We start from the raw sequence: 13,709 nt of genomic DNA, 5'->3' as shown, positions 1-13,709 counted from the left end.
AACTTGATTGGAGTCCAATTAAATCTAGAAAGATCCAGAAATGTTCTTCCTTCTCTGGGGCTGAGCTCATTTAAGATGGACTGAGGCAAAGTGGAAAGCCGTGTTTTGGTGTGATGAACCAAAATTTGAAATTATTTTTGGAATTCTTTGATGCCACGTTCTCTGAGCTAAAGAGGAGAAAGACCCTGACATGCCAAGAAGAAACCTAAATATGAAAATGATCTAGAAACTCAGCTGCTTTCTCTGCACCCGTGCTTAGTTAAGATTGACCGAGGGAAAGTGGAAAACTGTTTTGTGGTCAGAAGGATAAAAAAATTGAGAAAGCAAATTAAAATGGATAGGAAATTAGAATTACTGCAGAGTGGTTGCATGCTTCCGCTAACCAGTCAAGTTGTAGTTTATATGCATATGTGTCCAAACTAATATAGAGGATGCTGCAAAGAAGCTTATATTTTAAAAGTGGGTGGTTCAGATCCATACGATCACCATAGTTTCTAAATGGACATCCCCAGGGTAATATAACTAATTTAGTATCTGTCATAAATGTGAAATATAGTCACAATCTCACCTACTGCCCCTCAGTTTTGGCGTAATAATAATGAACATGAAAGAGCAATAATCATGTTATTGTATTAGATATGTCAAATGACCAAGTTATGGACAAGTTTTTGGGAGTTCAAAGTTACCTTTGACCACCGATTATAATTAGTTTGTCTTTGAGTCCAAATAAATGTTTGAAGAAATTTTCTCAAGGCATTTCCGGGAGATTGTTTTCACCTTTGATTATCAAAATCTATATAGATCATCTCTGCATCCAAGTGAACATGTATGACAAAGTTGAAGAATGCCCCTCAAGGCATTTTTGAGATATTGCATTCACAAGACCGGGGAAAGACGTGTGGTTGTAGTGACCTTTAGCTTTGACCTTTTGATCACCAAAATCTAACCAGTGGCAGAATTGTAACATTAACCAGTATGATCATGTCTTGTATCATTTCATCCCTTGACTGAACACATTGAACCTTGAAAACTGTGTTGTTGCAAAAGATTCCTTTTGAGGTGAAGACAACATTTTTTTTTAGCATTCATTGTAGTTTGCGCTGCAATTTCAGCAGGGGGCAGAATCTAAGCTGAAACCAGAAAACCACAGACTGTGTTTTATTCTCATGATAGTTGGATATTGCAAAGGTTTACATATAGATACATAGCTGTCATAGGCCATGACTGCAAACAGTGAACATTTCAGAAGAACCTAAAGAGTAAAACACAAACACTTGAAAGAAGCAAGCTGAAAATTCTGACCTTTCACTCATAAAAAGCATTTTTAGCATGTGCAGTATGTAGAATACATAAACTGTATACATTCATAACACAATACTGTTATATAACAGCAATTGAAAAGAATGTGACAGTACTGTGTTACAAAATGTACTTACTATCGCCATAACTAAAGAATTAATCATATTTTGTAGTATCTTTAATGCATTGTTAAAGATGAAATTAGGCTTTAAAGTATATTTAGTCACACAAACACATTTTTACATGAAAGAAAAATCATCTTTGAATTTATGTTACTAAAGAAATGAATTTATATCCAACAGAACAGCCTCTTGACTTGACGTGTTTATATATTTCTTTCATTTTTAGACCATATATAATTGGATTAAAGAGAGGGTGACATGTTACTATCTGTAAAGTCAATGTTAAATATGCACTTTGAGAAAAATCTATTTCCACTCGAGCCAAAACTATATCAAATGAACACAAAAAGCTGATTCAAATGAGCAGGTGAGGTACACAGGTCTGTGCAGCTTTTTTCCTGACTTTTTTCCAACCGTCAAAATTCTGAACCACCAAGACAGTAACAACTAAAACCCTGAAACATACATAGTAGATAAGAAATGACCTGCTTGTCAGATAAAAAGTCAGTCAAGAGCTTTGGGCAGATCACAGCGCTGAAAAGAACATGTTATGAGGTGGGTGTTTTTCCAGGACCCAAATGCAAGCTCACAGACTCGAGGTATGAGTTCCAAAATACAGTCTTTATTGTAAAAAACAAACAAAAACAACGAACCAAAAGGTGGCACCTACCGGGTCCACTTACTTCCAGTCGTGAGGTCAACTCGACCGACAGCTCCAGGGGGACACGGCCGACAGGGCAGCCGGCAGACCAGTGGAAGGGACGGCATCAACAATCTTCCGAGCCGGGAGGGCAACTCCACCGACTGGTGATTTTGACCGGGAATATCCGCAGGAGGCACAGAGGCCGGAGGAACGGGAACGGGACTGACGGAGAGCAGACGGAGGACGGAAGGGTGGCTAACAAAAATGAACCAACAACCAGAGTTGTGCAGGGGCAGGTTACATATAGTCTGGGGAGGTGATCAGGGAGATGCAGCACACCTGCAGGTGGTGATCAGGGGTGAGTGGCTGCATCTGCTGGGACAGGTGAGGGGCGTGGCCACGGGAGGTGAGGGGCGTGGCCACAGACAAAGACAGGGGACACAGGAGGAGAGGTAATCGGGGGCAAAACGGAGGAAAAAACTGGACTCCTGACAGTACCCCCCCCCCCCCCCTCAAAGGGAGCCTCTCGGTGACCAAAACTGGACCGGACGGGAGGAGGGGGGACCGGAGGAGGGACAGAGGACCACACCAACACAAGACAGGAAACCTAGGTGGACGGAAGAAGGCCACGGGGCAGGAAGGCCTGGGGTGACCGCTCCGGAGGACGGCCACGGGGCAGGACAGGTTCAGGGGATCTCTCCGGAGGACGGCCACGGGGCAGGACAGACTGGGGTGACCGCTCCGGAGGACGGCCACGGGGCAGGACGGGTTCAGGGGATCTCTCCGGAGGATGCCCACGGGGGAGGACAGGTTCAGGGGACCTCTCCGGAGGACGCCCACAGGGCAGGACGGGTTCGGGGGACCTCTCCGGAGGACGCCCACGGGGCAGGACGGGTTCGGGGGACCTCTCCGGAGGACGATGACAAGGCAGGGCTTCGACCGCACCGGAGGACGGAGCCGGGGCGACGACTGCGCCGGAGGCCGGAGACGGAGCGATGACATCCCTGGAGGACGGAGCAGGAGGCGGGGCGTCGACCGCGCCTGAGGCCGGAGCCGGGTCGACGACCGAGTCGGAGGCAGCAGGAGCTGGAGGAGGGGCGTCGACCGCGCCGGAGGACGGAGACGGAGCGTCGACCTTCCTGGAGGACGGAGCCGGAGGCGGGGCGTCGACCGCGCCGGAGGACGGAGACGGAGCGTCGACCTCCCAGGAGGGAGCAGGAGATGGAGGAGGGGCGTCGACCGCGCCAGAGGCCGGAGACGGAGGCGGGGTGTCAACCTCCCAGGAGGGAGCAGGAGACGGAGGAGGGGCGTCGACCGCCCTGGAGGACGGAGCCGGGGCAACAACCGCGCCAGAGGATGGAGCCGGAGGTGGGGCGTCGTCCCATCCGAAGGCAGCAGGAGCTGGAGGCAGGACGTCGACGACCCGTCCAGCGACAGGGAACGAAGGAGCAGCATTACTGCCGCGTAGGCCATGCTGCAGGTACTTGAGGGCCAACGCCCAGGCCCGGATGGCGTCTGGATCTCTCGCCGGCGCTGCGGGGGTAGAGAGTCCGTAGTGGCGACCGACTGGGCTGTGGGCTCGCTCGTAGCGACGGACTGGACTGTAGACTTGCGCGTGGTGACTGACGGCTACACGTCCAGAGATCAAGGGCGGAGCAGGACCGGATGGCTGGTGACCCCGGCATCGCCGCCTCCTTCTGGTGGGGGGTCCCAGAAGGCCAGGAGGGTTCCCTTGAACCCAGTCCGGGGTTCAGCAGAAACAGTGTCATTCCGGCGGGCCTGACTGGAAAAATATTGAAATAAAGTCACGTATCTTGGATTTGAGTCTGTGGCTGCTGGGTCCTTCCTTGGTCGGTTCATTCTGTTATGTGGTGGGTGTTTTCCAGGACCCAAATGCAAGCTCACAGACTCAAGGTATAAGTTCCAAAATACAGTCTTTATTGTAAAAAACAAACAAAAATAACGAACCAAAAGGTGGCACCTACCGTGTCCACTTACTTCCAGTCGGGAGGTCAACTCGACCGACAGCTCCAGGGGGACACGGCCGACAGGGCAGCCGTCAGACCAGTGGAAGGGACGACGTCAACAATCCTCCGAGCCGGGAGGGCAACTCCACCGACTGGTGATTTTGACCGGGAATATCCGCAGGAGGCACAGAGGCCGGAGGAACGGGAACGGGAACGGGAACAGGACTGACGGAGAGCAGACGGAGGACGGACGGGTGGCTAACAAAAATGAACCAACAACCAGAGTTGTGCAGGGGCAGGTTACATATAGTCTGGGGAGGTGATCAGGGAGATGCAAGCACACCTGCAGGTGGTGATCAGGGGTGAGTGGCTGCATCTGCTGGGACAGGTGAGGGGCGTGGCCACGGGAGGTGAGGGGCGTGGCCACAGACAAAGACAGGGGACACAGGAGGAGAGGTGATCGGGGGCAAAACGGAGGAAAAAACTGGACTCCTGACAGAACAGAGTTCAGTAACAAAGCTGCAATGAAAATGTACATAGGCCCAAGGAGGCTTTTTTGAAATCAGATGAGAAAGAAGATGGTTAAATTACTGCAGAGTATGAGAATATATGCAATAAACATAATCATAAAACAAATCTGTATTTGTGCAATTCCACATGCCCACCGAAAGTTATAGATGTAACATTATAGTTGTCATTCATTTGATTCATAAAAGCTAAATGCAAAATAAAACAGACTCATTACAGAAGTTTGCCTTTGAGTGTTGCACTAAAATATAACCTCTCTAAGTGTCGAATTACATTCAGGAGAAATGTACTTACAGTGTGTTTGCCTTAGTGTGAATCATATGAGTCTTCACACATTTTTTATACGACTGCTTTATCCTCCACAGATCCTATTAACCTCTTGACTACTAACATAAAAACAAGTTTATTAAACTCTAGAGATTTAAGCTAATGTATTCTTACTTTCTACGCCAAATCACAGTGGGATTCATGACACATGCATCCTGGCCAATTTTGTTCTTACCACCTTGTGTATGTACGGAGGCCTTAAAGGGTCAGGGGTGGAAGATTTTTTTCAGGACAACTTTTGCGTGCCCTCGCAATACTTTTCTTCAGCCATTTGCTCTGAGCCATATGACTGTTTGCATTCAGCTGCTCTGGTCTGTATGAACAGTAGTGGGTTTGTATATGTCTGCTAAAACAGTTAGATACTACAGGAATTAGAGATGATGTGCTGAATTGAAAGCTACGAGGAAGAAGCTGACTGCATTCCTTGATTTTTACGATTACAGACACGTTCGTTTTTAATGGTTGTAACACATACTGTCATAGATGCGACGCAAATTCAAATAGTAACATCTAGAAATATCCATAACACGACAGCCTGAACCACAGCAGCAGTTCAAGTCCGAACAATAACCAATATAACCACAGATTCAACCACAGCAGACAGAGCAGCTGCAGCTCTGCTCACAGCAAGAAGCTGAATACTGTCGGGGATCGGCCTTTTAACATGAATGAGCACTAAATGCACAACTTGTCACATCATCTCTAATTCCTGTAGTATCTGAGTGTTATAGCTGACATGAACCAACACTTCTTCATGAGGACCAGAGCAGCTGAATGCAAACAGACATTATGGCTCAGAGCAAATGGCTGAAGAAAAGTATTGTGAAACCACGCAAAAGTAGTCCTGAAAAAAATCCTCCCCGTGACCCTTTAAGGGGCTCCGTACATTTGTTAGTGACTCAAAATCATTCTAAATTGACAGGCGTGTGTCCACGCTCTGCAATTAGCATACTGACATAACCCTGTGTCTCCATGTAAGCACACCCATTTGTCTGGAGCTGTCAAGACGAAAGCAGTGAAGACAAGTTAACAATTTTATTATTAGTGTTATTTTCTTACCAAAACTTACAACAAAACTTATTATGAAATGTTAGAAGTTACAGTCCAAGTGACCACACACTGATAAACAAACACTCATCTTTAAAAAACTTAAAATGTACATATTAGAAATATAAGAACTTCAGTACAACAAAATGATTAATATACATTTGTATGCTCTCATTCAAAGCGATTTAGATTTTTAATATTACTTATCAAAGATGGTACACCTTATACTGATGACATATTCTGTATTTAAAATGTTGACACCTGCTAAAACTATTGTAAACGTCATTATTATTGTATCACTGAATATGATCACAAGTAACAGATCAAGCAAAACTTTGTGGCACAAATCATTATGGAGAATCGACGTGGCAAATTAAACCTTCTGTTAATTAAGCTAAAGATAGTATTTCATCTGTATTATTCAATAAAAACAAATATCCCACATTTCATTCCAAGTAAATCACATCTCTGTGTAACTAGCACAGAATAAATCATTCTTATTTAGCTTAGTTTGACGTGATGGAAAAGCTTTTTGAGGTGTTTAGAGATTTCCTTCATTTTTAGACCATATATAATTGGATTAAAAAGAGGATTATACAGAACCACTTGTAAAGTCATTATTAAACGCACACTTTTTGGAAAATCAAATTCTATTCGAGATATACTGACATCATATGTAACCAAACAGAAGAAGCAGATTAAAACCAACAGGTGAGGTAAACAGGTCTCTGCAGCTTTTTTCCTGACATCTCTACCGCTGCGGTAGGATATTATAAAGATCTTTGTGTAAGTAAAAAGTATGAAAAGCACAGGGAGAACCGTAAGATTTAGCAACACAACCAAACCAAAAACATAAATTGCTTTTGACATGACACAGTGAAGTTTTAAGATTGAATTGTTGCAAAAAATCCCTTTCAAAGTGAAGTCACAGAGTTTTTTGTCAACACTTAATCCAGGTGGCACTGCAATCTGCATGGCAGGCAGAAACCAAGCTAACAGTAGTAATGTATTAACAGTTGTTTTTGTCATGATAGTTGGATATTGCAGAGGTTTACATATAGAAACATATCTATCAAAGGCCATGGCTACCAACAGTAACATCTCTGAACAAGCTAAACCATAAAACATAAAACACTGAAAAAGACACGCTTGATAAGATATGATCTGTTTTTCAGATAAAAAGTCAACCAACAGCTTCGGGTAGATATTAGTGCTGAACAGAATAGAGTTTACTGACAAAGCTGCAATGAAAATGTACATCGGCTCATGGAGGTTTTGGTGAGCCCAGATCAGGTACACAATGATAGAATTACTGAAAATTATTAAAACATACAATGCACACATAATTAAAAAATAAAGATATCTGTATTTGCCCACTTCTACATAACCACCAAGACTTATGTATGTCACATTTAATTCATCATTCATTTCAATATTGTTAGCAATTAAATAATTATGATTGAAATGGTAACAACAAAAGTATATGAATCAAAATAAGAAAATGAGTGTAGATGTTAAGACTGCCTCGAAAGAATTACTTAAATTGTCTTATTGATTTCCAGATATCTGACCTTATCATTACCTTGACTGCTTGATCATCTGTGGAAAAGAGAAAGTGAGGGAAGTTTTTATGAGATATCTTTATCCTCAAAGGATCTCATTAAACTTTCCATCAGCGTGACAAAAACAACATTAAAACTTGATGATTCGTTCATCCACATGAACTCTTTTCCCATCCATTTTACAACTCATAATTAACCAGAATGTTAATTTGTTGTATTACGTTGCTATATTATCCTATTATATTTTTGCTTCTGCCTTCTCCTGTAAAGCACATTGAACTGAATTATTCGTATGAAAGTTGCTGTACAAATAATGTTTATTATTATATAGCTGATCAATATATTACAACCCTGTTTACCAATAAGTTGGCACGCTGTGTAAAATATAAAAATGAACAGAACACAATGATTTGTAAATCATATAAACCCATGTAATTAAAATGGAGTAAAGATAACACATCAATGTTGACACTGAGAAAATTAAAACAAATGTATTGTTTTATAAAAAACATGTTTTTGAATTTGATGTGAGCAACATGTTTCAAAAAAGTTGGGCACAAATGACGGGAAAAGTTGTGCAATGCTAAAAAATAATTGAATAAAAATACTGATTAACTGAAGTAACATGATTGGCAATTAAAAGAGCATCTTACACCACTCATGAAGCACTACGTGAGCAAATAGTGCATCAATTTAATAACAATGTTCCTCAACATAAAATTGCAAAGAATTTGAGGATTTCATCATCGACGGTATAAAATATAATTGTGTTGTTGTTACTCTGCATGAAGCGCTACATCCATCTCACTGCTCTTAATTGATTGATTCCCAAAGTCCCGATCGCCTCATAACATATTGGATATCTAAATAAACAGCATAACTTGACCTTTCTGATGATAGCCATCATTTCTCTGTATGACAAAATGTTTTCAGCCAGTCCAGTTTTGAAATCACAGCTGACCTCTGTACTGTCTCCAACATAGTGCTGATATTACAACCTACTTTGTATGAATAATAATTATAATAACAACGTATTTATTGGTCTATAGTACAACTGAGGTATTAGCCAATATCACAGGACGTATACTGAATGGTTAGTCCCAATAATGACCAATCATGACACTGGCAGCAATTATTAACATTATATTCACCAGCTAGGACCCCGTCTCAGGAGCCGAGCGCAAACCTTCATTGATTATTTGTAGCGTTGAGGAATGGTTGAGGGAGATTAAGCCAAGGTGAGAGTTTAGCAGTTTGTGTAAGGCTTAGTTGAGGATCCACTGTACCTCCCGGGATTTGCAGATCCCCAAAAGAAGCCCTCCTAAGAAAGCAAGGCTGCCTGCCCTTAGCGCAGGTCGTCAAAGCTGTGGCGAGTGTAAAGTTGGAAGGCTTGGGAAGACCAGCAGCCCATGACCTTGATGAGGTGGTCTGGGACTCCTCTGCTTGACGCAGTGGTGGCTGCTCCAACACTGAAGGAGTGGCCAGAGAAAGAGTCAGGATTAATCCCAGAGGTGATTAGGACTTCCCTGAAGTGTGAAAGGAACCAGGATCGATTGGCGACGTGGCCTGTTTCAGTGATGAACAACGGTTCATGGGAGGAGGTTTGCTGCATTTTCCTGAGCAGCAGATAGTGTATGAGAGGTTCATAGAGGCTCAGATGTGAATTTAGTTTAAAATCAAATTTGGGGACTGGGTTACTTATCTGGTTTGTTTTGCTCCGTTTGAGAAAAAGACTCAGGAATCCTCAGAGATAGGATAAAGGTTGAATATGCAGGGGTGGAGACTAGGGTTAAACTTGGCTGAAGAAGATGCGAATTCTGAGCATCGCAAGAAACCATAAAAAGTAAGTAGAAACATGGATTGCAGGGTGCACGCTAGATGGGTGGAAAAGTGATTAGAGCGTAGGGTGACAATGCAGCGAGAAATAAGATCGGTGGTTAGCGGAAGAAGGCGAGGAGTCGGTGGAGGTGTTTGGTGCTGAAGGCCTTTAATAAGTAAAGCCAACTGGGAGAGCGTTGAAGGGGAGCCAGTGACTAATTTTGAGAAGAAATTGATACCGCTAAGGTAAACCTTAGTGGTGGGTATCTTGATGTGAAGAGTCGAATGGGCACAGGAGATGAAGCTGCATACGGAGGCCACGTCGAAGGAAGGGAACTGAAGGTTAAACGTGGTATAGAAGAAGCAGAAAGAGTTCCAGGCCGTCCAGTAAATAGAAAGAGTGCTGGGGGTTAAGCTGATGATGATGGTTCATTGAGACAAAGAGATGAGTTCTGCGATGGTCGGTTTCAGATCAGGAATATCATGTCTGAAAATGGTGGTAATGGGGTTGGATTCTCCTCCGCATCTGGAGCTAAGGTTCTGAAGATCTGGAAGGAGAAGTGAGACGGAGTCAGCGATGGAGTTATTGAAGCTCCGCCCCCTCCCTGGAAGGTGTTCAGTGTCCTGTAAGACAGTCCTGTGGCTGCAGTTCTTTTCCCCACTAAGCGGTCCGTCTGACATCCAACCGCTCGGTGACTTTATGCGTGATGTCCCACTGGTCCTCTGTCTCTCTGGTGGACGGAGCAGCCTGCTTTATGAAAACAGAATAGAATCAGAATTTATTTGTCCAATGAGTGAAACATACAGATGCATATAAATCCAGCTTGTCCCCCTGAGCTGTAACAGGAGTCAAACTGGACACCAGAGACAGAAGACAGTGAGTCTCCAACTACTTCTAACGCACCTGAATTACAATAGTGAAGATAATAAGAGAGGAGGAGTTGATTTAGTTCTGTAACGACTGCAACATGAACAACGCTGCATTACATCACATCAATTCATTATATCACATCAATTCATTACATCACGTCAATTCGAACTTTGAACCTGTTCAGATGGAGCTGAAAGTCTTTCTCTTTCACTGATGTCCCTCCTCCTCCTCCTCTTCCACCTCCTCCACTGTCCCCTCCTCCTCCACCTCCTCCTGCGCATGTAGTTGGGCTTGTTTATCCGGACCGGTACCGGTACATTTAACTGAGAGGGTCGGTGATTGTAACGTTACACCGGAGTACAACAACAACAACCCTCATTAATCAGGAGGTCTAGATCTCCTCTGGTCCATGTTCACCATCACCCCGACATGTAAAACACAGAGTTACATATTTTATAGTTCCTTATCAGAGCTAGATGTCCATCTAACATAAAACAATCTGTTGTTATCGGAGCATTTTCCTCTGAACTCTGCTCGGCTACGAGCTCAATAGAAAAGAACCATTTCACCAAAATAAAGTTATTCTACAACGAGTAAAATCACGTTAGCAGTTTGCACCGCGGACTAAATATAGCAGAGTTACTGTGGAAAAGTTATCAAGTCTAATTATAACAAGCACACAGAACTTCCACTGAGTGGTGGACTGCTGGCGGCAGGGGACGGTGCCGGTGTGACCGGAGGGTGAAGCTCGGATCGGCTCCACGCTGCTGCAGGAGGAGCGGTGTGTCCTTGAACTCCGTCCGTCTCTGGTCCAAGATTAAACTATCTGTCGTGAAATGGTCCCTGAAGAGGCGTCTGTTGGTGTTAATCCTAAAGTCTCCTTCAGCTCTTCATGAACTCAATCCTCCTCTTTTTCCTTTCTTCATCAGTAGGACATTTAAACAACGATGCAGTGCTGCTTTGGAGGTTCTTGCTTCCAGGAAATATTCACTTGCAGGTGGAGGGAGACGTCCTGTAGCAGCTAGCTGATGTACAATAACTATCTGACTACAGCAGGAGTAGAACTGAAGTCCAGTGGGACGACCTCTTATGTAAATGAGCTGCAGGCTTTTATACTGTTTCACCGTGTGAGAGGAGGAGCCATGCAGAAGGTTATATAAACCGTCTGTGATCTAACGTAGATAGGTTGTTGTGACGTAGATAGGTTGTTGTGACGTAGATAGGTTGTTGTGACGTAGATAGGTTGTTGTGACGTAGATAGGTTGTTGTGACGTAGATAGGTTGGCTTTTAGCCCCGCCTAAAAAAACCTGAGCTGAAGACAGATGAGAAACTGTTCAACGGTCTAACTCCACATTTCAGTGTGACATAGTTTTCTAGCTTTGCAGATGCTTTCAGCAACTCATTTCACACGTATATAATGTACTGAGAAGCAAATCATGGAATTTGCTTTACAGCATCTTTAATGATGTCAACTACAGCGATATTATCTGAATGGATGAGTATAGATCTTTTTGGCTACTCGTTCCCCCACAGGAGAGCAGCGATGATGACCGGATATATTTCCTGGACTGCTGTAGATGATTGGAGGGAGCCTTGGAGGAATTTGCGAAATTCGATGGGCCATTCAGCTGAAAACCATCGTCTGCCATAATGGCCCCCAAAACTGGTGGAAGGAGCAGCGTCGGTATTGAGCTGAATGTCTTCTGGGTTGGAAAGTTGGCCGTCGTAGAAGAAGGTGATACTGTTCCACAAAGTCCTCCACTACTGCCCTGTACTCATCCTCCCGTCCATCCCTTATAAACCCTACCACTGCAGAGTCATCAGAGAACTTCTGCAGATGTCTTGACTCTGAGTTGTACTGGAAGTCAGTGGTGTATAAGGTGAACAGGAAGGAGACAGAACAGTTCCCTGAGGAGCTCCAGTACCACTGACCACCGTATCAGACAGCACACTGCCCAGAAGGACAAACTGAGGTCTGCCTGTCAGGTAGTCAGTGATCCAGGAGACGGTGGACGTGTCCACCCCCACCACCCGCAGCTTCTCACTCAGTAGCAGTGTTGGATGGTGTTGAATGCACTGGAGAAATCAAAGAAAGTGATTCTCACAGAGTCACTGGTTCCATCCAGGTGAGACTGAGCTCGTTGCAGCAGGTATATGATGGCGTCGTCCACTCCCACACGAGGCCAGTACTCAAATTGCAGAGGGTCCAGAGAAGATTTCACCAGCGGTCTGAGGTGGGCCAAGACCAGCCTCTCCAGCACCTTCATCACCTGAGATGTGAGGGCAACCGGTCGGTAGTCGTTGAGGCCAGATGGAGTCGTCTTCTTAGGGACTGGAACCAGGCAGGACGTCTTCCACAGCACCGGGACTTCCTCCTGCTTCAGGCTCAGGTTGAAGAGGTGTTGTAGGACCTCAGCCAGCAGGACGGCACAGGTCTTCAGGACCCCGGGGCTGATGCCATCAGGTCTTCAAGACCCCGGGACTGATGCCGTCAGGTCTTCAGGACCCCAGAACTGATGCCGTCAGGTCCTGCAGCCTTGCGCTGGTGGAGTCTCTCCAGCTGTCTCTTAACCTGGCCAGTCTTCACAGAGAGGGGGGTGGGGGTGGCCATGGTGTCGATGGAGGAAGAGCCCTTTGAGATTGAGGGCTCTGTGTCCATGCAGCTCACCAGGGGGGCCAGAGGGGGGGGGGGAGGCAGCAGAGGTGTTTGGGAGGTGTGAGGTGTGGAGGAGACAGATGAGGGTGGTGAACTAAACCTGTTGAAGAAACAGTTTAGCTCATTGTTCCTCTCCAGGTTCCCCCTGGTTGTTCCTCTTCAGGTTCCCCCTGGTTGTCTCTCTCTCCCCTTCAACCCAGTAATCTCCTTCATCCCGGTCCACACCTCCCTCACGTTGTTCTGCTGGAGTTTGGCCTCCAGCTTCCTCCTGTAGGAGTCCTTGCACTCTCTCATCTTCTCCTTCAGGTGGCGCTGCACTCTCCTGAGCTCCTCCCTGTCCCCAGACCTGAAGGCTGCTTTCTTCTTATTAAGAAGAACCTTCAGGTCACTGGTGATCCACGGCTTATTGTTGGGGAAGCATTTTACAGTCCGGGATGGTACGGTGGTGTGTTCACAGAATTTAATGTATTCTGTGATACAGTCCGTCATGCTGTTGATGTCCTCCCCATGTGGTCCACGCAGCACATCCCAGTCCGTGGACTCAAAGCAGTCCTGCAGGGCGTCTTTAGCCTCCTGTGTCCACCTCCTCACAGTCCTGGTGGTCACAGGCTGCCTCTGCACCAGAGGAACATACTTGGGAGTCATCAGGACCAGGTTGTGGTCTGATCTACCAAGGGGGGGAAGGGCAGTAGCACTGAATACATCCATGGCATTAGCATACAGTAGGTCCAGAGTTTTATTGTTCCATGTGGGGCAGTTAACATACTGGTGCAAAGTTGGCAGTACTTTATCCAGACTGGTTAAAGTCTCCAGTAACTGCCAAAAATGCACCGGGATGCTTAGTCTGCAGTTTAGACACAGTGGAGTA

At 45.2% G+C, this 13,709-nt stretch overlaps 2 protein-coding genes across 2 annotated transcripts; both read right to left on the bottom strand.

Annotated features, from left to right (window-relative positions):
* Nucleotides 1-6,434: 6,434 nt before the first annotated feature.
* Nucleotides 6,435-7,376, bottom strand: LOC138201672 (olfactory receptor 51E1-like). The gene has a single exon (XM_069155288.1). It carries the CDS (start codon nucleotides 7,359-7,361, stop codon nucleotides 6,435-6,437), a length of 927 nt encoding a protein of 308 aa, XP_069011389.1. The 5' UTR covers nucleotides 7,362-7,376.
* A 1,853-nt stretch (nucleotides 7,377-9,229) lies between these two features.
* LOC138201671 (uncharacterized) lies at nucleotides 9,230-12,452 on the bottom strand. The gene is made up of 3 exons (XM_069155287.1): nucleotides 12,299-12,452; nucleotides 10,396-10,507; nucleotides 9,230-9,740 (listed from the first exon to the last, which is right to left on the bottom strand). Exons 1-3 carry the CDS (start codon nucleotides 12,450-12,452, stop codon nucleotides 9,230-9,232), a joined length of 777 nt encoding a protein of 258 aa, XP_069011388.1.
* Between the last annotated feature and the right edge of the window lie 1,257 nt (nucleotides 12,453-13,709).

The sequence above is a fragment of the Embiotoca jacksoni genome, unplaced genomic scaffold (assembly GCF_022577435.1).
Source record: "Embiotoca jacksoni isolate LCO1_2020_lvr unplaced genomic scaffold, fEmbJac1.0.p SCAF_2, whole genome shotgun sequence".
Lineage (NCBI taxonomy): Eukaryota > Metazoa > Chordata > Actinopteri > Embiotocidae > Embiotoca > Embiotoca jacksoni.
Note: the sequence above shows the minus strand (reverse complement) of the source record. Positions and strands in the feature narration are given on the sequence as shown.

Excerpts from the sequence above, each read along its gene's own strand:
- LOC138201671 (XM_069155287.1), bottom strand. The coding sequence starts at position 12,452 with ATGAAGGTGCTGGAGAGGCTGGTCTTGGCCCACCTCAGACCGCTGGTG. Across the intron at positions 10,508-12,298 it reads GTCTCACCTGGATGGAACCA|TTAAATGTACCGGTACCGGT; the intron begins GTGACTCTGTGA and ends CGACCCTCTCAG. Across the intron at positions 9,741-10,395 it reads GAGGAGGAGGAGGGACATCA|CATCATCATCAGCTTAACCC; the intron begins GTGAAAGAGAAA and ends GTCTCAATGAAC.
- LOC138201672 (XM_069155288.1), bottom strand. The coding sequence starts at position 7,361 with ATGAATGATGAATTAAATGTGACATACATAAGTCTTGGTGGTTATGTA.